General features: G+C 35.7%; 1 protein-coding gene across 2 annotated transcripts; it reads right to left on the reverse strand.

The window, feature by feature from the left end:
- Positions 1-1406: 1406 nt before the first annotated feature.
- On the reverse strand, positions 1407-24967 carry LOC128214004 (fibropellin-1-like). Of its 2 annotated transcripts, XM_052920161.1 has the most exons (22): positions 24887-24963; positions 23957-24031; positions 21420-21530; positions 19631-19747; positions 18112-18228; positions 17774-17890; positions 17055-17171; positions 16562-16678; positions 16289-16405; positions 16029-16145; positions 15699-15815; positions 13905-14021; positions 13412-13528; positions 13139-13255; positions 12879-12995; positions 12549-12665; positions 11052-11168; positions 10228-10344; positions 9953-10069; positions 9683-9799; positions 4733-5308; positions 1407-2568 (listed from the first exon to the last, which is right to left on the reverse strand). In XM_052920161.1, exons 1-22 carry the CDS (start codon positions 24915-24917, stop codon positions 2291-2293), a joined length of 3060 nt encoding a protein of 1019 aa, XP_052776121.1. In that variant the 5' UTR covers positions 24918-24963; the 3' UTR covers positions 1407-2290. The 2 variants fall into 2 exon arrangements, with proteins under 2 accessions (XP_052776121.1, XP_052776122.1); XM_052920162.1 differs by lacking the exons at positions 12879-12995; positions 13139-13255; positions 13412-13528; positions 13905-14021 and having other exon boundaries at positions 24887-24967.
- Between the last annotated feature and the right edge of the window lie 688 nt (positions 24968-25655).

The following is a 25655-nucleotide window of genomic DNA, read 5'->3' on the forward strand; positions in this document are numbered from 1 at the left end:
TGATGTCAAAATTGTAAGAAAAGTATAAAAATGCTTCAGTTTTATAAAAAACATCAAAAAGCAAAAGTAGATTTAAAAGGAATATATGAATATTCATGATTAGAACTCATAACCATACAAAACATTGATTAAAATTGCCACGGACATCCTAGCTGCCTTTTGTAAAATACGGATTTGGTTTAAACAGTAAACTATCATATTTATGATATTAAATAATTATTTTATCTCATTATGGATTAAATCAAACATCTAATAAATTACATTCACGACTCAATGTGTAAAATCGGACTAAAGCTACACATCCCTAGATAGTATATTGTCTAATCACATGGACAATATTTCTTCTATGGAAATGATCAATTTGACTGCAAACTAGGTGTTAAGATAAATGTTTCCTTGCAAATAGATTCGATGTAGTAAAAACAATGTCCAACATATTGCACTGGATATATCTTCGTCGTTGATCAACATCTATGTCGAAAACGATTTTAAAGGACTTTATTTGACATCCTTTACAAAATGTTGCACTGAAAAACAAATCGGAAACAGTAGATGTAAGTAATGGCACTCGTACACTGTGTAAGTTTTTTTTTTATAAAAAATAGCGTAATTTTGGCGCGTTATTTACTTGTGAATTTGTGGACACGTAGCAATTAGATGAAACCCCCATTTTTAAATGCTATTAGGTTTTTAAATAATCACAAATCATATGCTTTTTATTATTAAAGTCAAATTATTAAAACATTATAATACACTAAAAACACTATATTTGTTTTGCATTTATAAAGTGTTAAACTATTCTGTGTTCCTTTTTCTTAAACAAGAACCAATCATGTTCAAAAGCCGTCTTACTATGCCCTTAACAACGCATTGCCTGATAAACTTGGAGGTTACACTGTCTATTTCTAGAGGCAAGTAGCAACACACGGCGTGGCACAAGCAACAATCTGCCGATACGTTTTTCCGAGTGCTCGACGCTATTCAATTAAAGATGGGGATTTTGCAAGAAAGTTACGACATTTTCATCTTCTGCAGTACTAGGTGCGTCTAGTAGTTACGTGTAATTGACATTTTATTATCAATTATAATCTCTCCATCACTCGTTGAACATTTTTCAGTATGTTTAAGGAGAAGTTACCAGCTGAACTGAACCAAAGTGTTATACCACGATTAACCTTTTTTCAGTAAATGCTCAAAGCCACTTTAATTTTATAAGCGTTTTATCAGAGCGTTAATCCCCAGAACGAATTTGGTCAGTGTGTGTGTGTGTGGGGGGGGGGGGGGGGGGGGGGGGGGGGGAGGGGGGGGGTACTGCAAGGCAGTACTTCTCTAACAATATATACATGTATTTCTGTGGGTTAAAGTTAATGGGTAAAATTTACGCCCACAACAAAAACAAAAATAACAACACACATAAATGGTTTATTTACATGGTAAATAACAATGCTAAACTTATGTGACAAATGTCAGATATAAATCATGAACATAACGTGAAATTTACGGACTTTACTAACTGCTGCAAACACATCGCTTTCCTTGCCCTATTTTCAAGATCTATGTTAATCTTTTGTAATTAGATATAACCCAAAGATATCGAAAGCCCTCATAAAATCTAATTACTTACTATCATCATACAATTAAAATTCAAAACATCCAGCTTGGATTTACAGATGCTACACTACAGCTAATTCTTCATTATAATTGATTTCTAATACGACTCAACATAAGAAATGCTTAAACAGTCTAAACAATCACAAGTAGCCTTTGAAACTGTGAGTTAGTTAGTTCCGGATATAGTTGACACTGACATACTCGTTAAACTGTGAGAGTGGCCAAGCAATGCTACACACAACTGATTCCAGTATAATATAAATTTTCTAACAACATCTGAGACCATAAACATATTATCGCAATAATTAAAACGTTATGTATCCAGTCTTAGATACCAGCATGAGGCAAAAGTATACGTAGTATTCAATAATCTCGTACAGTTAGTATCATACAATACACTCATCATACTCTAGAACTGGATGGAGAGAGTACAGCACAGTTTCGTCGGTGAACAAGTCATCTCCAAGAAGATAAGTCAACGCTGAATGGGAGGACAGTTTCAGCAATGCTTCGAAGTCAGTATTTAGGCCTGCACCGACTGATACTATAAGAACATTGTTACCATTAACAATGCCTGCAATTTCGTCACTATCTACATGAAAGTTAAGAGCCGTCGTGAAGAAAATGATGACCTTCCTACTATCGTTGTGATGTAGGAAACCCTCCATTGCCGTATTTACTAAATACAGGCATTAAACTGTCTTTTCCCATCAGTTCGATGTACTGCTCTATTGAGAATCTGTACAAGTTCCTCCGCTGACTTATTTTCTCGAACTTGGGCATGCGTGACGTATTCCTCACCGAATGTTGCAATCGAAATATCGCTGTTGTTTTCTGACAACTTCGTGTTCTGTATGAGGAATGTACCCGCCTTAAGAAATGCATGAAGTTCTTCAAAACTGGTGTCCGATGAAACGTCGAATAACATGGTAATGTCCGAACCCCTCCTTTTACAACCTATAAATGAAATAATTATATACAATTTGAGTTTGATACCTCACTACAAGAAGTCAACATTTTATACCATCGATATAATTTACTGCAGTTGTATATGGAGCGATTTGATAGGTCGCAAAAGTAGTGTATCATGAGTAACATCCGTTGGGAAATGCGAGTTGGAATGTCAAATGTATTTCGCGAACTTGCCATACGAATTCCTCCTAGTTTGAACATTCTTACTTTCATTTTTAGACTAGTATTTTGAACCTTGTTAAGGTGAGTTATGTCTGATAGCTGTCTTTGAATGACTCTATCACTCCTCTTAAGAGCTGGCATTGTTGCTACAGCTTGATCTTTTCGTTTACAGGTGATGTTGGTATGCGGTCGTTGAGTACTTAACATTAGTTTATCAGTTTATATATAATTATTATGTTTTGCTTTATTCTTTATTGTTTTAATTTGGTAAGTATTGATAAATGTTGGGGCAAGTGTGAGGTTATGGCGATGTTAACTAGTTTAAGCCCCCAGTAAATTCGGGTTCCTGTAAAACTCAAGTTTCAGTGACAGTTTCAAGGCGGTAGTCCCATCATTAAACGGTTACGCAAGGCTGATGGGGGTATGGTCAGTTTGTGTTTTTTGTTTTTGTGTATGTGTTTTTATTTCGAAGAAGAGGGGTATATTGCTTTGCGCAGGCATGTCGGTCGGTCGGTCCGTCGGTAGACCAAAGCTTGTCCGACTGATAACTCAACAACTCCTGGACGTATGGTCATCAAACTTAAAATGAAGGTTGGGCATGACAAGTATATGATCCTATTGATTTTTGGGCTCATCGGGTCAAAGGTCAAGGTCACAGTGACCTTTAATGGTAAAATAATTTTAAACCTTGTCCGATTGATAACTCAACAATGCCTACATCAATGGTCATCAAACTTGATATGGAAGTTGGGCCTGACCAGTAGATGACCCCTATTGTTTTGGGGGGTCATCGGGCCAAAGGTCAAGGTCACAGTGATATTGAATGGTAAAAGGTTGTCCGAGTCATAACTTGACAATGCCTGCACCCATGGCCCTCATACTGGACTTGGAGGTTGGACCTGACCAGTAGATGACCCCTATTGATTTTAGGGGGTCAAAAGTCAAGGTCAAAGTGACTTTGAAAGCAAACTTGACAATTTCTGAACGTATGGTCATCAAACTTGACATGAAGATTGGGTCTGACCAGTAGATGACCCCTCTTGACTTGACACACACGAAAAAAACATAAAAAACAAGAGATGTTTGTTAAACATTATGCCCCCTGAGCGCCATGTTGTCAGGATTATATGGACAATTGAATGAAATATGCATGGACTCAAATGACAGCTGAATTGTCACTGACATTGGATATTGTTGAGGCAGTTTTAAGATTATAGCCATTCAAAGTGTGAGAATAGAGTGTGTTATGACCATGACCTTTGACTCTATGACCTCAAAATCCATACATCATCTGATCACCAAAAATCTAAATATCAAGTTTGAGGGCCATGGGTGCAGGCATTGACAAGTTATCACACAGACAAGCTTTTTTCGCTCAAGGTCACTGTGACCTTGACCTTCGACCCGATGACCTCTAAAATCATAAGGGATCATCTTCAGGTCAGACACAACTCCAAGTCAAGTTTAAGGGCCATGGGTGCAGGCATTGTCGAGTTATCGCTCTAAATATTTTCGCATTTAAAGTCGTTGTGAACTTTACCTTTGACTCAATGACTCCTAAAATCAAAAAGGGTCATCTCCTGCAATTTTCATTGTATTAATAAGATATACAATAGGGCAGAGTACAAATATAGAACACTATCGGTCTGGGGTTGAATGACAATGTTAATTGACTCTTATGATATGCAACATTTCCAAAGTGCCACTTGTAAACCAAATAATCAAATTGACAAATAATATCACTATATTTTGCAAGAAAATCAAATCACATGTCTGCATTATCCAAAAGATAAACTTAATAATTTTCCCTAAAGATTCTGATTAGCTGCAGTAAGGGCTTTGGCGACTGGTCAATTATCAACGCACCTAGCTATTCTATTTGTATCCATTAGTCGTATATTATATTCAATTGCGTTGAATGCCAACGCCAATTTCGTACATGACATACTTCGTTTAAATATGTATTAAAATCAAACAATTATCCTACCTTCACAGCCAAACATGGTTTGCTTCAAAATGGATTGGACGGAATCTTGCATTTCAATGGGATATGTGTTTCTGTACGAGGAAGAGATATCGAGAAGGCCCTTTGGGTTGACAAATCTCCCAGCAGCTATTGTGTAGATGTAAGCATTTGTTTGAGAATTTAAGAGATAAGCACTTTCTCTATTTTGTGACGGATTGGAAAACAGCCCATCAGTCAAGACAAACACGTATCTTCCAACTTCATTCCTTGCCCCATTCTCTTCTTTAAATATTTCCGAAGCTACAAGGTCGAGAGCTTTATATACCATTGTTGGTCCCTCACATGTAATATTTCCCATGGAGTCGTCTATCCCTGTCTGTAATGACGTGTTGTCCGTGTGTGAATTAAAATAGAACAATACTTGTGGTTGAAGCGCAAATGTTACCAATGCAAATTGAAAATGGTCCGCTCCTATTGGAAAGTATGACACGAAATCCTGTATATACTCTTTAAATGTGTTCACACGACAGGTGATCGCGCTCTCAGATATATCAATAAGGAAAACAATGTCGGCATCCTTGTATGGCGTGCATACATCTGAAAATACAGGAGCATTATGATAATTTAAAAAATATATATTAAAAGTATTCAACGGATATGGTTCTAAACGCTTCGAAAAAATCAGGGCTCTCAATAAGTTTTGAAGTAGTAGGGAGTTATAGGAAAGTAGGAGGGGGGTCTGGGGGACCTCCCCCAGCGGGGTTTTAATTGGCAGAGCCCCTATTCAGCCGGGGGTCCAGGGGGCCGCAGGCCCCTGGCCGAAAACGATTTTAAGCATTATGAATTCGGTCAAGGTTAGCTCTCATTAGAGCAAAATTCCTGTTTTGAACATCATTTTACATGTGTAATTACCATTGATACAAGTAAACAAAAATAGTCCTTGGTTCAAAAACATACATATTTTTATTCAAAAAAGGAAAATTGAATCAAAATAGTCATCTAAAATAGTCATCTTCTAATCAAAATAGTCATCCTCCAACTCTGAGTCATCAGATGTCAGATAAACTAGATTAAAGCAGTCATTGTAACAGAAAATTAGGTCTTTCAAAAGAATATCAACACAGTCGAAAATAATCGTATCCGAAATGTGTACAGTTCTTGTAATGACATTTCAAAGCCACAATTGCGCCGTCATTGAGTTGCCATAAATATAACATATCATTTATATACCTACCTAGAAACAAAGAACGATTCCATTTTTCTTTGTTTAACATCGTCCTTCGTGTTTTTTACTTTTTGACATTTTCGCATTTTGTTGTTGTTGTTTGTCGAATTATGGCGTCGTCGTCGCCTATGGTCTCGATGTACTATATCGAATATTTTTGCCGATATCATCTTAGTGCTTTATTCTATGTACTTGAACTCTTGTTACTTTTTTTTTTTTTTTTGGACTCATCGAATTTTGGAAAGTTGTGTGTTTTATAAAAAGGAATTATTTTTTGTTATTTTTTATAAAATTAAATATTTATAGCCTGTTTGTTTCTGACAGATATAAGCTTAATGAATCCATCAGTTCTTCTTTCGCACAGGTATTCGTTATTTCTTCTATTTCACCCGCTAATAACCCCAACGTAATTGCTACTTTGGGTATGCAATATCTGTATAGTATTTGCATAGTTCTTTCTTCCAGTCCTCTTCTAGCTTCATCATACTTTTTACAGTGGAATAAGAAGTGGTCTATGGTTTCAGGAACTTGGCAGACACTGCAACAGTTGTCTGTTTGGTCTGGTGTCTGTTTTGCCCAGTGATCTTTCAACCGGGTGTGACCACTTAGGAGTTGGTTGATTTGGCTGAAACATTTTCTTTTCTTTTCACCAACGCAGTTTCTTACCCCGGGTGTGGCAAAGATGTCATGTATGGCGGAAGACCTCTCAGAGTTACGGTATTGGGCTGACCATTTTTCATTAATTGCTTTTCTTTTCATCATTTGCATGACTTCACCTGCATCTTTCTTTTCATCATCGAATTCTGCTTCATCAAATTCTGCTGCCTTCTTAGCCCCTTTTTTTGCCTGCTCGTCAGCCAGCTCATTTCCCTCTATGTTTTTATGGCCAGGTATCCAGTGCACATGGAGTGTATTACCATTGTCCTCTAAACTTGTTACAGATGTTTTAATGTTAAAAACGGTTTCAATTTTGTTCTTGGGAATCTCTCTTGAAAATGCTGTTGATATTGCTCCCTGGCAGTCTGTGAATATGTGAATGTTTTTTCTTTGTGGTGTTGTAGCTGTTAGGAAGTCCAGTGAAAGTTCAATACCCGCCATTTCGCCAGAAAAGTTGTTGCCAAGTTTTGACACGCCCTTATTTAACAAAACTGGATTTGTCTTGTATCCTTCAAGATAGATGGCAGCACCCGCACCGGTAGGGCCTGGGTTACCCAGTGAAGAGCCGTCTGTAAACACTAGGATATCTCCTCCAGAGCTAGCATCTAGTATGTGTGCTATATTTGCTGTCTGGGTTTCCTTATCCACAGTGAATTGTTCAAAGTTAACCTTTTCGCGTGTCCTAGAAAGACCAATGTACTTCACGTTGTACTCAAATTCCTTCTCTATATTTTCTAGCTTGATTTTGTCTTTGAGTTCTGTGTAGCGGCACATTAGAAGTGCAAATGTTGTAGGTTTCCCTCTAAAACTTGACCTATTTGACATCCACTTGTTAAAGTCTGCTTTCAGTGGATCTTCATCTCTTTTGGCTACAATTCTGACCAGTTCCTCTGCTTGTCTCAACTTAATGTGAATGTTCATTGGTAGGGTATTTGTTAATAGTTCCAATGATTCTGTGCTTGTACTTGGTAAACATCCACTAGCTTTTAACATGGCGCTGCGTTGGACCGGTTCAAATGCGCGTATGCATTGGTCAGTTTGAGTGACCAGTACAGGTAAGCCAAAGTCCAAAATTGGCAAGACCAAGGCTTTGTAGAGTTTCATATATGTAGTCTGTGTGCAACCTCTGTATTTACTTGTGAAACAATCAAGTCCTTTTAGTGCCCTGTAGCCAGCCATTGACTTCTCATGAATGTGGGTGTTGAATGACAAGTTGTTGTCTATGGTTACCCCTAGCAATTTTTTGTTTTGAACCAGCTCAATGGGAATATTATTGTAAACCAACTTCTTAAAGGGTTCAATGTCAGTTTTGAATAGGATTGCCTTAGTTTTTTCAGAGGCTATGCTCATGTTCCATTGATCACACCATATATTAATCTTATGAAGATCTTCATTTGTTTTTTCAATGGCGTTTTCAATTGACTTGTCACTGTTCCATATGCTGGCATCATCTGCAAATTCTGTATGATGTCCGGTCACTCCATCCATGCTGTCCCTTGTGTAGAGGTTGCAGAGTGTTGGGCTCAGAACAGACCCCTGTGGAATGCCTACTTTAGAAATGATTAACGGAGACTTGTGGTCATTTACCTTTAGGTAGTATTTTCTGTCGGTTATGAACTCCTTCAAGTATATCCAAAGTCTTCCACGAATGTTGCTGTTGAATGCCTTTTGGAGTAGACCAGCCCTCCAAACTCTTTCAAAGCATGATTCATAGTCCATGATGACTAATGCTGATTTTTCACCCTTATTGTTGTTTTCCTGTATGCTTTGTACAATACGTAGTAGGGATTGCGTACAAGACTTATTTTTCCTATATGCATTCTGATATTTTGACACTGCTTGTTCTGTTTCAAGTTTCCATGTTAGTCTCTTTTTTATAATTTTTTCAAGTAATTTTCCAATGATGCTTTCTAATGTAATAGGTCTGTATGATTTAACTGTATTGTAGTTTTCTTTTCCAGGCTTTGGTAGCATAATTTTTGGGTCTGTTTTAAAACCGCCTGGCAGTTTACCTCTCTCCCAGCATCTTTGGAACAAGAAAAGCAGACTTTTGCTTAGTATTTCGCCACAATTTTTCAACATTACCCCAAAAATTCTCTCTTCTGGACATGGTGCACTGTTCTTGTCAAATTCTTTTAATACCGATTCTACTTCATCAAGTGTTATGTCTGAATTTTCCATTGTGTGTGGATCTCTCACCAGAGACATTCTTTCATCATTTTCAATGGTTTCAACTTGATTTTCAATTTGGTAGTAATGTGTATGGCACTTTTCTTTCACTTCGAGTGTTTCTTTACCATATTTTTGTTTCATTTCTTGAAAAATCTCCACATCAGATACTGCTAAGGATAAGTCTTCTTTAACAATAGGCTGGACTGCACACTTGGATTCATCACTTCTATGTTTGTTTATTATTTTCCAAAACTTCTCTGGTTTCCTAGGATCCAGCTCATGTGTCAGTAGGTCAAGGTATGCAGTTTTTGCCTTTTCTATAGCTTCCTGGAATGCCTGTCTTGAAATACTAACTGCACGTTCATTAGCCGGATCTGACCTTACCTGGAATTTTCTTTTTGCCTGTTTGAACTTTTTGTTGAGCTCATTTTAATGTTGTTGTTGTTTTATCGAATATTTGGCTTGTTATCGCCGATGTTCTGGGTTGTATTTTAACGAATTAATATGCCGATATCATCTCATGTTATTTTAAATAATCGTCTGTCGGATTCAAAGCACTCCAAGTCTTGTAGATGCATATTAGTTCAAATACAAGCGCTTTGAAGACTACGATGCAAATTGGCAATCGGGCGCATTTACCATTAAATTTGATCGTAATACATCGTTTCAATTCATTTTTTTACGTTTAGACAAAGTATTATTTTTATGTAAGATAAGGGACATTTTAAGAATACAATCATGACAACTGTTAACCTGAGAATAGCCGGGTCATACAGCCATAATTGCCGGGGGATATCCCCGGCCCCCGGCTCTTATTGAGAGCCCTGGAAATGCAAACAATTAATGTACAAGGATACTATGTTTTGTTGTAAGGATTTAAAATATATTGAATTTGTTACCAAATGAAACACGATTACCTATATCTTGACAGTTATCTCCAACCCATCCATACGAACAATCACACGTGTAATTTCTGCCATCTTCTATTAAATTGCATTTGCTATCGTGGAGGCATCGACTCGGACTTTCGCAGTCTAGGGAAATGTGCATATAATAATATTACTTTTTTGAACATCTAAATAGGTTTCTAAATTATAAAAAAATCACAGATTTTCCCTTCATAGTTATGTACCCTCCAGAATGAAAGTATAATATTAGAACTAAAATATAACTCAAATCAAACGTACCAATAAGGTGACAATTTCTTCCTTCCCATCCATCAGTGCATGCACAAGAATAATCGTATCCATTGGAAACTTCAGAACACGTTCCCCCATTATGGCAGTAATTTCCTGTTGCGCAATCTATTTCAAATTGGAAAAAACAACAACACATATTTTAAAATACATAGAAATAATGAAGTGTTCGATATCTAAGTACAGAACATAACTAGGAAAACAGGAATCAAGCATGTTTAACAGACAAAGTACATGAGTACTGAAATGCTTTTCAATACACCGACCTCTAAGTTGACAGTTGCGGCCCTTCCATCCACTTGTGCACGTACACTGGTAATCATAACCATTAGAGACCTCAGCACATGTCCCTCCGTTGTAACAATAACTTCCCGTCAAACAGTCTGAAACATTGCACACAAATTAAGATTGAACATTAAGATTAAACTAGTGTAATAATAGTCATACTTAATGGTAGGCACATTTTGTTTCTAAATGTTTGTATGCGGCAAAGTCAACTTGCAAATAAAGCGATCAGACTGGTGATTAGATTTCAAAATATTCTAACTACAGAAAAGTGCAAACGGAGTGATGTTGATGACAGTTTTCAAAAATGAAACACATACTGAGAGAATTTGAATGTCAAATAGACATTAGATATCAGCTTCATATGACAGTTGACCAATTGTCCAGCAGTAAGTTTTCAATCGGACAATCAGTTGTGAAGACATTGGATATTTAACATATTTCGACCTTTGGGTCACTTTGAACATGGATTTATATAGTTTGTCGTGTGTTTTTTTTGTAATTTCAATGCATTACAATGTATGATTGTTTGTTTTTGTCGACATTTCTACAATATTCGGCCACATGGGTTTAGACCTTCTGGTTTACAAATGATCTGTTCTGTTCTGTTCTATGACAGGTCAGAGCTCATAGTTCAATAAGTTATACAAATGGATTGTTCCTAAATAATTATTAAACTCACGGATTTATCCACTGTAATTGAAAATCTGATCAAACACCTCAACAAGGTAGATTAGTTGCAATTATAGTATCACACAATCCTGTAAAATCAATTACATTTACAACACACAAACAAGAAAAGTACCTCTAAGATGACAACTTCTTCCTTTCCATCCACTGGTACATCCACAAAGATAATCGTATCCGTCGGATACTTCAGAACAGGTGCCCCCGTTGTTACAATAACTTCCTGTTGCACAGTCTATTAAGAAACAATAGCAGCTGAAAGACCTAGATTGGTAGCCATGGACTACTCGTCTGTGATTGACAGGAAATAAGGATTGCGGTAGTCTAAAGCTATTAAATTAGAGAGTCGAAAGCTAAATAGCCACGCTGACAAGGGCAGTACAGGACACTTGATATCATCAGTATTGTCAGGTGTCCACCAATTTCAAGCAAAAGTGTCCGGATTTTATTCAGATTTATACAGCTACCCACTACAACTTGATAACTTTGACTAAGTAATCATAACTTATCCATTCATTACAATGCATGATTTAAAAAAGGGATTTGCTCAAGGCTTTAATAAAGCAAAGTACTGTCAATTAGTTTTAAAGATGGGAAGAAATGAGAATAATTATATTAATATTAAAGAAAGAATACGTTAACAACAACAACAACCTTTTTAAAAGACAAACGTCGTAGACGGAGTGATGTTTGAGGTATGTTACAACACAGTCGCTTATATATGTCGTAGTCTAATTAGAATATATCCAATTTGCTTTAAATTCAATATTAACCCCCTTCGCAGAAAAAGTGGCCTTTTTAAGGGGGTGGCCTATGTAATTAGTTAAAAACTGTATTTTAATAGTTAAAACGAATGATTGTTTCGATTCGTGGTAAAGGAAGATACAGACCAACATCGGTCTTTATAATTGATGGTTCTCGTATTTACGATAATTTCAAGAAAAGAAATGAAGATACCAATGACTTTATTGTTTACTTCAAATTCTGGTAATTTTTGGCAATGATGATTTTTTTTATATCTTAAACCACATAATATATATGTGGCCTTTATAGTTCTATTCATAGAAGATTATCCGCTTTGTGGACTTACGATTTATGATATTACTATTATACTGATGTAATTTGCTGATGATATGGTTGTTTCTGGAAAAACTGTTAATGATTTACAAAATTACTATCAACACTTTTTATTTGCTTCGTATTTAAACTGGTCAAAAGTCACACACATCTACAACAAAAAAGGTTATTCTAGGTATTTAGTCAGGGGACTAATCGATTTGGCCAATGTGGATGTACATTCAACTGGGTTTGATATAGCAAATATACAAAATAATCCAGCAGCGAATAAGTTTTTTTATGTTGTTCCCATTTTCTTTGGTTCTGGTTTCAGGTGTAACAACAAAGCTAAGAACCAGACATCGTTAGTAATCAGCAAGTGAGGTAATACGAGCTGTTTAAAAGACAATTCCTGAGTATAGACAAATGGACTCCCCAAAGCCGACAATGCCAATTTGAATAATTGATGCTTTAGATTTTTACTTCAATTGTTGAATGTAAGTTTAACCTCGTTATAGTCTTTTATCACATCACTGAAATGAAATTCTTGAAAACTTACCTCTGAGGTGACAGTTTCTTCCTTTCCATCCGCTAGTACATGCACACTGATAATCATACCCATCGGAAACTTCAGAACACGTTCCTCCGTTATCACAATAACTCCCGGTAGCACAATCTTTTGAATATATGAAAATGGGAATATAGAAATTAATAAGACAAACTTCTCGTTAATATAAATAATTAAACAATTTTGCTGTAGAACGATTATTGTTAATTCAATTGATATCAATTGTTGGTTCAAAAGATCGATACATTTTAAACCGCTTCACAAAGCCAGGGATAAAACATATAATATCGCAAAAAGCGTATTGTTTGTCAGGGAACTAACCTCTAAGGTGACAGTTCCTCCCCTTCCACCCACTGGTACACGTACACGAGTAATCATATCCATCGGAGACTTCGAAACATGTACCTCCGTTGTAACAGTAGTTCCCAGTTGCACAGTCTGTAAAAGATATATGAACATTTGTTTATCCTAAATAGTTTTAATAGCCTTGTAAGGGAGCGCGTCATCAAACAACCTAATCTGAAGTTGTATAGTTGCATACTTCGGTATAGTTTAATGGTCATACCCCAATGTTCACAAACCTCTGAGATGACAATTCCTCCCCTTCCATCCAGCGGTACATGTACACGAGTAATCGTGTCCATCGGATACTTCGAAACACGTACCTCCGTTATTGCAAAAACTCCCCGTTTCACAGTCTGGAAAAGAATATGAATACATGGCTCCATTAAAAGAACATTAAGAGGAAGACATACAAAGTTACTCTGTAAACAGGGACTTCATGTCATGTTCTTCATAGCAAATAATCAGTTTCAACAACAATGTCAATAATTATTTATTTCCAAATGCCATACCTCTAAGATGACAATTTCTCCCTTTCCATCCGCTGGTACACGAACATGCATAGTCAGAGCCTCCATCTATTTCATCACATGTGCCACCGTTGGAACAATACGCTCCGGTATCACAATCTAGAAGAAACAAGTACGAGATATACAGTAAGAATAATTACTTGTTCAATAGTCCTAATTCCATGAAAACGAGTTAAAAAATTGGTCAGGCTCAGAAATATAGTTTGAATACAACATGTAAACTTGATTTGCACAGTTGAATTCTTTTTATGCACCACTACATACGATTTGAATTACTGAATCATGCCCAGCGACAGGACCAATGTATAAGACTTATATATTATACATGTAACATAAGTCTCCAAATTATACTCTGATATTTTGTAAAAAAATATAAACATGTCAATTCGTTTTCTTAATCATCTTTCCAATTTACAACAGCAAAAACCAGCACAGTTGTATAACCCTGGACAAGCCAACAGGCAAAATCACTAACCTCTGAGATGGCAGTTCATTCCCTTCCATCCACTGGTACATGTACACAAGTAATCGTATCCGTCGGAGACTTCAGAACAAGTTCCCCCGTTGTCACAATAACTCCCCGTTGTACAATCTTTCAGAACGATGAAAAAAGATAGGAAATAAAATATAATGAATTAATCAAGTTTAATACAGAGCACTTATTGGTTTACTAGACGACTTATTGGTTAAGAGTTATGGAAAGGTGCTGCACCCTGTCCTTGCTTGGTAGCACCCTTCTGCCTTCATGGAGACCATTATGTGCACCCTACTGCCCTCATGGAGACCAACATGTGCACACCTCTGCCCCCATGAAGACCAGCATGTGCATCCTTCTGTCCGCATAGAATCCAATACTGAAGACTGCCAAATTTTGTTGTTGTTCTAATTAAAACTTATAATATGATTATAAAAACATATCCAATTTACATATGTTGAAGTTGTCACCGAATATTACTTTATTTAACACAATTGCTAATAGTTTTAGTGAAATTCCAAATGTTTCAGTTCTTCACCGCCTGTATCATTGTGCCCTTTTTCTCCCTAACCAACCTGTCCCTCTTCTGCACCACCCTGTCATTTTTTAAACCTGGCTAAAACCCTTTATAGTTCGTTAAAAAAATCGTTACAACCACAAAATCAGTAACAAAAGAAACAATTTTGAATGCGTCTGGTATTAACTATAATTGAAAAAGGGATTTGCTCAAGGCTTTAATAAAGCAAAGTACTGTCAATTAGTTTTAAAGATGGGAAGAAATGAGAATAATTATATTAATATTAAAGAAAGAATACGTTAACAACAACAACAACCTTTTTAAAAGACAAACGTCGTAGACGGAGTGATGTTTGAGGTATGTTACAACACAGTCGCTTATATATGTCGTAGTCTAATTAGAATATATCCAATTTGCTTTAAATTCAATATTAACCCCCTTCGCAGAAAAAGTGGCCTTTTTAAGGGGGTGGCCTATGTAATTAGTTAAAAACTGTATTTTAATAGTTAAAACGAATGATTGTTTCGATTCGTGGTAAAGGAAGATACAGACCAACATCGGTCTTTATAATTGATGGTTCTCGTATTTACGATAATTTCAAGAAAAGAAATGAAGATACCAATGACTTTATTGTTTACTTCAAATTCTGGTAATTTTTGGCAATGATGATTTTTTTTATATCTTAAACCACATAATATATATGTGGCCTTTATAGTTCTATTCATAGAAGATTATCCGCTTTGTGGACTTACGATTTATGATATTACTATTATACTGATGTAATTTGCTGATGATATGGTTGTTTCTGGAAAAACTGTTAATGATTTACAAAATTACTATCAACACTTTTTATTTGCTTCGTATTTAAACTGGTCAAAAGTCACACACATCTACAACAAAAAAGGTTATTCTAGGTATTTAGTCAGGGGACTAATCGATTTGGCCAATGTGGATGTACATTCAACTGGGTTTGATATAGCAAATATACAAAATAATCCAGCAGCGAATAAGTTTTTTTATGTTGTTCCCATTTTCTTTGGTTCTGGTTTCAGGTGTAACAACAAAGCTAAGAACCAGACATCGTTAGTAATCAGCAAGTGAGGTAATACGAGCTGTTTAAAAGACAATTCCTGAGTATAGACAAATGGACTCCCCAAAGCCGACAATGCCAATTTGAATAATTGATGCTTTAGATTTTTACTTCAATTGTTGAATGTAAGTTTAACCTCGTTATAGTCTTTTATCACATCACTGAAATGAAATTCTTGAAAACTTACCTCTGAGGTGACAGTTTCTTCCTTTCCATCCGCTAGTACATGCACACTGATAATCATACCCATCGGAAACTTCAGAACACGTTCCTCCGTTATCACAATAACTCCCGGTAGCACAATCTTTTGAATATATGAAAATGGGAATATAGAAATTAATAAGACAAACTTCTCGTTAATATAAATAATTAAACAATTTTGCTGTAGAACGATTATTGTTAATTCAATTGATATCAATTGTTGGTTCAAAAGATCGATACATTTTAAACCGCTTCACAAAGCCAGGGATAAAACATATAATATCGCAAAAAGCGTATTGTTTGTCAGGGAACTAACCTCTAAGGTGACAGTTCCTCCCCTTCCACCCACTGGTACACGTACACGAGTAATCATATCCATCGGAGACTTCGAAACATGTACCTCCGTTGTAACAGTAGTTCCCAGTTGCACAGTCTGTAAAAGATATATGAACATTTGTTTATCCTAAATAGTTTTAATAGCCTTGTAAGGGAGCGCGTCATCAAACAACCTAATCTGAAGTTGTATAGTTGCATACTTCGGTATAGTTTAATGGTCATACCCCAATGTTCACAAACCTCTGAGATGACAATTCCTCCCCTTCCATCCAGCGGTACATGTACACGAGTAATCGTGTCCATCGGATACTTCGAAACACGTACCTCCGTTATTGCAAAAACTCCCCGTTTCACAGTCTGGAAAAGAATATGAATACATGGCTCCATTAAAAGAACATTAAGAGGAAGACATACAAAGTTACTCAGTAAACAGGGACTTCATGTCATGTTCTTCATAGCAAATAATCAGTTTCAACAACAATGTCAATAATTATTTATTTCCAAATGCCATACCTCTAAGATGACAATTTCTCCCTTTCCATCCGCTGGTACACGAACATGCATAGTCAGAGCCTCCATCTATTTCATCACATGTGCCACCGTTGGAACAATACGCTCCGGTATCACAATCTAGAAGAAACAAGTACGAGATATACAGTAAGAATAATTACTTGTTCAATAGTCCTAATTCCATGAAAACGAGTTAAAAAATTGGTCAGGCTCAGAAATATACTTTGAATACAACATGTAAACTTGATTTGCACAGTTGAATTCTTTTTATGCACCACTACATACGATTTGAATTACTGAATCATGCCCAGCGACAGGACCAATGTATAAGACTAATATATTATACATGTAACATAAGTCTCCAAATTATACTCTGATATTTTGTAAAAAAATATAAACATGCCAATTCGTTTTCTTAATCATCTTTCCAATTTACAACAGCAAAAACCAGCACAGTTGTATAACCCTGGACAAGCCAACAGGCAAAATCACTAACCTCTGAGATGGCAGTTCATTCCCTTCCATCCACTGGTACATGTACACAAGTAATCGTATCCGTCGGAGACTTCAGAACAAGTTCCCCCGTTGTCACAATAACTCCCCGTTGTACAATCTTTCAGAACGATGAAAAAAGATAGGAAATAAAATATAATGAATTAATCAAGTTTAATACAGAGCACTTATTGGTTTACTAGACGACTTATTGGTTAAGAGTTATGGAAAGGTGCTGCACCCTGTCCTTGCTTGGTAGCACCCTTCTGCCTTCATGGAGACCATTATGTGCACCCTACTGCCCTCATGGAGACCAACATGTGCACACCTCTGCCCCCATGAAGACCAGCATGTGCATCCTTCTGTCCGCATAGAATCCAATACTGAAGACTGCCAAATTTTGTTGTTGTTCTAATTAAAACTTATAATATGATTATAAAAACATATCCAATTTACATATGTTGAAGTTGTCACCGAATATTACTTTATTTAACACAATTGCTAATAGTTTTAGTGAAATTCCAAATGTTTCAGTTCTTCACCGCCTGTATCATTGTGCCCTTTTTCTCCCTAACCAACCTGTCCCTCTTCTGCACCACCCTGTCATTTTTTAAACCTGGCTAAAACCCTTCATAGTTCGTTAAAAAAATCGTTACAACCACAAAATCAGTAACAAAAGAAACAATTTTGCATGCGTCTGGTATTAACTATAATTGAACATACCTCTGAGATGACAGTTTCTTCCTTTCCTTCCACTGGTACATGAACATTGGTATTCGGTCCCATTCGACACTTCAGAACACGTTCCCCCGTTCGAGCAGTAGTCGCCCGTAGCACAGTCTGCATCAGAATATCCGTTTGTTTTATTTAACTTCCAAGAAATCATTAACTGTTATTCATTTTCTGGCCCTTAAGGGCTATGGAACAAAGGAAACCTCTCTGCTAGGCGAATTTAAAAGAAACATAGAGAAACCTATTAAACCGGCCTAACAGTGAATAATTCCCGACAACATCTGTCTCATGGACGTCACAAATACATTATGTTACTGAATAGGGCATACCTCGAAGATGGCAACTTTTGCCCTTCCACCCAGCGGTACATGTGCACACATAATCTGTTGAGTCCGATGTGGGGTGGCACGATCCTCCATTCTCGCAGTAGTCGCCAGTGCTGCAATCTGGTTAATAAAGAGTAAAGAGTAAGTATGCAATTGCAATCAAAGCGCTGAAAGCGTTGAAGGCGGCAATACTGTTGTTCATTAGAGTTAAATAAAACAAATGACTACATTCGGTATGTGTTGACTTTTATTAAATAAGTGCGAAATGCTTGGAGGAACAAGGACAAATATTATTAATACGATTTATTATGCAACTACTCTTAATTGGTAGAACTTCTACATAAACTAACAACTAAAATTGTTGGTAAGACAAATTAGTTGCTAAACAACATACATTTTACATATACATGGCAGTTTTATGACAAATTTCGTTTTGTCAGTAAGCAGTATAAGAATTCCAAACACTGTTATGAAACATGCAACTGTTTCCCACTTGCATATGACTAAAGTTAACATACTTGCTATAATTACAAATACATGCCTTCGATTAAAGAACTATTTTTATGTGGATTAGTGGATTTTCTAACTTTAATTATGTCACCACAAATATTTACCATGTGTTGTAAAATAAAACCCACACCCCTTAGTGTCATTGTTTGTCTGAATGTACAATGCCATAATCTGACACGTAGTACCAGTGGATGGAAAGGAAGAAGTTGTCATCTTAGAGGTACTTTTCTTGTTTGTGTGTTGTAAATGTAATTGATTTTACAGGATTGTGTGATACTATAATTGCAACTAATCTACCTTGTTGAGGTGTTTGATCAGATTTTCAATTACAGTGGATAAATCCGTGAGTTTAATAATTATTTAGGAACAATCCATTTGTATAACTTATTGAACTATGAGCTCTGACCTGTCATAGAACAGAACAGAACAGATCATTTGTAAACCAGAAGGTCTAAACCCATGTGGCCGAATATTGTAGAAATGTCGACAAAAACAAACAATCATACATTGTAATGCATTGAAATTACAAAAAAAAAACACGACAAACTATATAAATCCATGTTCAAAGTGACCCAAAGGTCGAAATATGTTAAATATCCAATGTCTTCACAACTGATTGTCCGATTGAAAACTTACTGCTGGACAATTGGTCAACTGTCATATGAAGCTGATATCTAATGTCTATTTGACATTCAAATTCTCTCAGTATGTGTTTCATTTTTGAAAACTGTCATCAACATCACTCCGTTTGCACTTTTCTGTAGTTAGAATATCTTGAAATCTAATCACCAGTCTGATCGCTTTATTTGCAAGTTGACTTTGCCGCATACAAACATTTAGAAACAAAATGTGCCTACCATTAAGTATTTCAACCGAAAATACGCGTGTCTTTTATGTGACTTTAATGGCTCTGTAGCTATCGACGAAAGAAGAGCATTTCAGGTAAACGTTGAACGATTGACCACTCGTATCAAGAAGAGAAGTCCTTTAACCAATCAGAAAGTGGACTTACCAACGGTCTGACAGTTGTCCCCTGTCCATCCATTGGCGCATGTGCACGTGTAGCTTGTTAGACCGGCACTCGGAATGCACGTGCCACCATTTATGCAGTAGCCAGAGTAGGAACAGTCTGAGGTTTGAACAAAAAAATCCGTTGTTATTGAATAACATACAGACAAACATGTACATTTAGTCTAGTTTATTTTACTGATCATTATGAATAGATTGCAATTCATGTTTGCATATATACATCTTTGCGTCAACTGTATATTATCGTTATTTTCGTTATTAATATTAATATATAATTATGATTTAATAATGCAGATTTAAAGGTTTTTCGTTATTCATGATTCCATAAAAAGCGAAAACTGCAGGGACTAACCCAATAGCCTAGGCCTTATATTGACGTAGATCCTTTTAAAGCATTATTCAAAACCAAATACACTGACGGAGTAACAAATAACGCCAATAAACAACAAACACATTGCACGCATCTAAATGTCCTAATGGAAGTCCCTCAAGTATGGTCATTAAAACTTAGTAAGAAATTCAACGGGGATTTAAATCACTTTTCTTAGCAACTCAGCAGTTACAAGCAAGATTTTACTGTATTAACATTTTTAGTACAATGTTGTTGAAATTGAGTTATACTAACGTATATTCTTAAAGACCAAACAACTCACAGATACCAATTTGAGCATAATTTTGTATTTACAATTTAACTCAAACAACTTATTTTTCAATAGCGTTATTGGCGCTTTTCAGCAATATAGAGCAATTTCGGACACAGTTTTCGAAAAAAAATAAGCTCTTATTTGAACTTTTAGTGAAGTTTTCACCTTGCTTTTTGTTCTCATTTCATACAAACTCATTTTTTTTTTCGATGCCTGACCCTATAAAGCGTGAAGGAGTCCCTTTAAATTGTATAAATAAGAGAGCAAGATATCACCCAATCGAAACTTACTTCTGGGCATTCGGAACACCTCGGCCATTTTCCATCGAAAACAGACTCGGGTGTATGCCGGAGTTTCAGTAGAAGTAGTTCGTCAAAATAAATACTAGTATTAATCAATTGGTGTTTTTACGTGTATTTTGTATATCTAAGTTTAAATAGATGCCAGTGAAGTGTATTATTGCATAAATAATTAAGATTCTCAAATGCAAAGCCACTAAGTTTAACTGCTAAATTTAAAATACAACGCGATCGACTTGCATCGTAGTTAAATGGAACGATTTCTGAGAATGTAAACCGTCCATATCAATCCGATGTTGTTTTCGATAGAATATGGCCGAGGTATTCCGAATAATCGCAACGGAAATTCATTCAGGTATTTTCGAATGGCCAAACTGTAAACTTGCAACACATTAGGTATACACAAAACAAGGAAACGACTGCAGTGCCGCACACTGTTCGTGACCGCGTACAGACCATCGGGAAACATTTTGCGGGGTATTGTAACGCATGGGTGAAACGTGCCGCAAATAGTTCACCTGAACTGGTATCGGTGGTCGTGTGTTTGTGCCCAAGACAATGTCGGCGGCGTCGGAATGATACGGCAAAATCGTTTCTTGTACAACGCTATTTAAACCGAAGATAAACAATTTTTCTCCTTAGGAAAAATCAAATACATTTTTATTGAACTCCTTTGAGCCGCGTGACGTCATTTTGGTGGCTTCATTTTGGTGACTCTTTCAAATAAAAATTCAACGCTGCGTTACTTGAAATTAGCAAAACCAAAAAGAGTAGTGAAACAAACATGATATTTCACCGATAAGTATTACATACAAAAATGAATATTTACCTATAACACTGCAGTATGTTGCTGTCCATCCCTGACTACAGATACAGTGATATCCTTTCCCCGAGGTGTAAGCGCATCTTCCATCTCCTCCTGGACACCTGTGGTAACAGTCTGAAACATTTGTTGTAAATGAAAGAGCGACCATCTAAGGACAGACCGTTCATATAAGTAACGCTTTTTTCGGAGTTTAAGCATCTGGGCATGAGTTCTCGAATCTTCTTAAGGTTAACGTACTTAAGAAGCTTCCATCGTTCAGCCAAAAAAAGCTTACTTTTACATGTTTAAGATAAATAAAACTTAGTGTTTCGTGATTCTCAGACAGATAACTTGAATCAGTCAAAATCTTTCCCAAAAACGTAATTATATCAAAATTATAGGAGAAAAATAGTGAACTTAGCTTGATTGTATGATAACAGACTTCAGTAGTTTCAAAACATCGACCCCAAGGGCCTGTTTCATTCAAGGATTTAAAACGTCACTACCAAAACCTTTTATCTTTATAAAGGTCACAAATGGAAACAAGTTGATTTTTCTTTATTTCTAGAACTCTGTGTTTACTTTGACGGTGTAATAACTCAAATTTACGCCTTAAATCGGCTACGATTTAATCGATTAATCGACTTAAATTTCCAGGGTGTCGTTTCGTCAAGAACAATAGGAGCAATAGTATCATTAGGAGAATTTTAAATCAGTTCAGTACTACTGTTGAAAAGTCTCTCTTAAGAAAGTTATCGCTCCTTTGGTTCGTGATAAATCACTTGGGCCGGCATCAATAAATAACAATGACACTCAGATATGGAGGTTACTTGTTTGTTTCAGTGTAATATTTCGCCGAATTAGGACCACAAACTAAATGACTTTGTATATTTCACAAGGGGCATAGCCACGTGTGCAATATTTACTTTTGGTGTTCACAAGGTGTAATAAAATGCGATCTTACACTGAAACGAACAGTTTTTCTTTGTATTGCATGCCCAAAAAAGGATTTTATAAAACAGCTAATTGTTGTGTTTTTTTTTTAGAAAAGCGCGCCAAATTGTATGCGAACGTAACCTCATTTCGGAATTAACAGCGGGCTAAAATTTCAAAATAGTGAAACACATCAAAATGTTATTTCACTGTTTGGAGTGATATTCAATATACAACTTAAGTCAATTTTATTGTCATACATCATATGCCTAATTTACTTATTCAATTAAAACCAATATTGAATATCACCCAGGTATTAAAAGTGGCCCATGTACTCCAAACTATGCGCTATTTACTGGTCTAGCAGTCAAACGTAAATCGTAGTTCTTAAATAACTTACTGAAATATTCATTACTTTAGGCATTATTCATTTTATGAAATAACACATATTATACATGTATCATCGTTAGGATTGAAAAGTAGTATTATAACTCGAACTCTTCTTGATTTTTTTATTGAATTATAAAATAAAACGACACGCATGTTCTGAATCTAAGCTAAAAATTACCGTATTTGTTGTAACCATTTAATCCACCTATACCACGAGAATCAACTATTAATGATAAAAAACAGAATTAATAATATAGACAAGGCACAGACACGTCAATAGCATTTGCGATGTGTTTTTTTATAGTCCCGAGGAAATATAAACAGTCAAGTCTAAAGCATTATTTTAAGGTATAATTACCCGTTCGTGCTAACTACGTTTTGTGTAGTATTTTATCCAGGTATGTGTAATAAAAATGTTAACTAAGTGAATTAACTATAAATCAAGGTTAAATAAATTGAGGTGAGAGTCGGTAAGCCTTCCAGTATATGGACAATATAACGGGTACAAGTATTCTTGCATACCGGGCGTGTGTTTGCGGTCATGTGACCAGTGCTGGAAAACCCGTCTTACACTCCCCATGTAAGATAAGTCACGCGATAGAACGCACCACTTCTTATTCTTTTATTGTATGGTTTATGAAAAGTATATCATGACATTTCAATAAAGCGCAATAAAATATATAAGTATGCAATCAAAATTGAAAATATTAAATAGTCGGAAAAACGCGATATTTAGAGGAACTATTTGACGTCAATAGTGATTTAAAATTACTGCGCTTTATGACGTCAGTAAACAACGTCACACGCGTGTTTTTGTGAAATGTACAAAAGTGCAATTTCTATGTCATTTTTTCCGAAAATTGATAATTTTAGATATGCAAAAAAGATATCAATTATGTATTTCCGGTCCGGATCGAAAAATCCGACCCACGGGCACGCTGCCTGGCCGGTAGCTCGGCAAGCCTCGTTACTGACTTACGCGCGTGCCCCCGGTCTGATTCTATTAATTTGTACCGGAAACACATGATAGATACTTATAGTGTTTCGCACTGCCTCTGTTTTGCCTGGGGTGTCCCCCTCCCGTACCCCCCCCCCCCCCACACACACACACAAATCAATAATAACAAATAGATAAATAAATACAAAATTAAAAATAAAAGAGAGAGAGAGAGAGAGAGAGAGAGAGAGAGAGAGAGAGAGAGAGAGAGAGAGAGAGAGAGACCGGTTAGTGGCCTTACTTGAAGCCCGAGCTCCTCGTTTCACCAAATGATGCGGTTCTTGATGAACTTCTTCTGCATTACAATGGAGAAGAACTGGAACAAATATGGAACATTTGCTTATATTGAAGATAAATGATTTTATAGAATCCAATTGATGCATTAACTCGAAATATAGTTTGGAATATAAATGCTTTAACATATTGAAGTTAATTCATTTTTTAATTTAGTAGGGGAAATACTCTCTCAAGTAATAATGATATGGAATGGAAATAAAGCTGGTTCGAACTATGCAACACTTTTAGTCCCGGTGGCATAGAAGATAACACAATTACGGTTAAAACATGTTGAATCCAAAATACAAAATACAACTATCAAATAGTAAATTTACCCGCACAAACAATACTTTATAATGCGTTATAATGACCAAGTGTTTTTAGTAGAGAACACGCGCTATTAATTATATGAATAACAAAATATGTTATGCAATGGTTAACATACTTATAAATACTAGTTAGATTATCTGAAGTAACATTTAAATGATTAAGAATGGGCGGAGTGAGCGAAGCGAAAAAGCGCTATCAGAATATGAACAGCAAAATATGTTATGCAATGGTTAACATATTTATAAATACTAGTTGGATGATCTGAAGTAACATTTAAATGATTAAGAATGGGCGGAGTGAGCGATGCGAAAAAGCGCTATCAATTATATGAACAACAGAATGTGTTATTAAATGGTTAACATAATTAAACCAGTGGTATTCTATCGCACCAGTCCATTCTACTTCCTCAAAGTTTGAAAGCATACCTAAGTGCAGCACAAACCGCATTCTTTAAAAAACACACACAAACATTGATGTCATTTATATTAAATATGTAGATCGTTTTCAGCAATGCAAATAGCAACGTTTAAATATAAAGCATTTATCATCATTATAAAAGTCCTACCTGGTAGAATGAGGACTAGCCAAACATGCATTTTAGTACTATGTTGTATACGACTTTGACTTATGTAATAACAAGGAGTAAGTAGAATCCGAGCTTAAATAACAACTAAAATGGTATTTCCCCTTTCTATAAGTGTTTCTAAAAATATTAATAGGATAATATTATTTTTTTGTATTTCTATGAATACTTATTTAACAGCGAGTTCTTCCCATTCTAATACGGGCATATTAACATAACAAAAGGCGTTTGCGCTTCGATTTGTCAACTATGAAAAAGCTTTGGGAATTTTTGAATTCAGCGAAGTAATTCAAACCCTCCATTCATTCCATTCATCCAACTAAATGAGAGTTTCACGTAATGCTACAACTCGTTGATACACGTATAACTATAAGCATTACGCCACACCAAATAAATATTTCGTTCGTCGGATCTACGCTTTTTTATTTTTGAAAATGTTAAAAAGTATTTAATTTTTAATTTTTAATCCCGGGATTATAAACACATCTCACTGACCATAAAAATACTCGGAACATATTCTTGTACTTGAATTTACTGTGATAATCAAAACGAAATTAAGTCAAGAAATTTAAATATATATGGAGTCTGATATTTAAAGATGCCAGTGCAGAACATCATTTTTTAAATATTCAAAATCAATCCTAATAAATGTCTAAATACAGTTGCAAATGATGTTAATGTGATTAAGTTATTTTAATATAAGTCATTTCATTTTTTTTCCTAAATGCAGCGTCATTTTTATGTTATGATT

The sequence above is a fragment of the Mya arenaria genome, chromosome 13 (assembly GCF_026914265.1).
Source record: "Mya arenaria isolate MELC-2E11 chromosome 13, ASM2691426v1".
In the NCBI taxonomy this organism is placed as follows: domain Eukaryota; kingdom Metazoa; phylum Mollusca; class Bivalvia; order Myida; family Myidae; genus Mya; species Mya arenaria.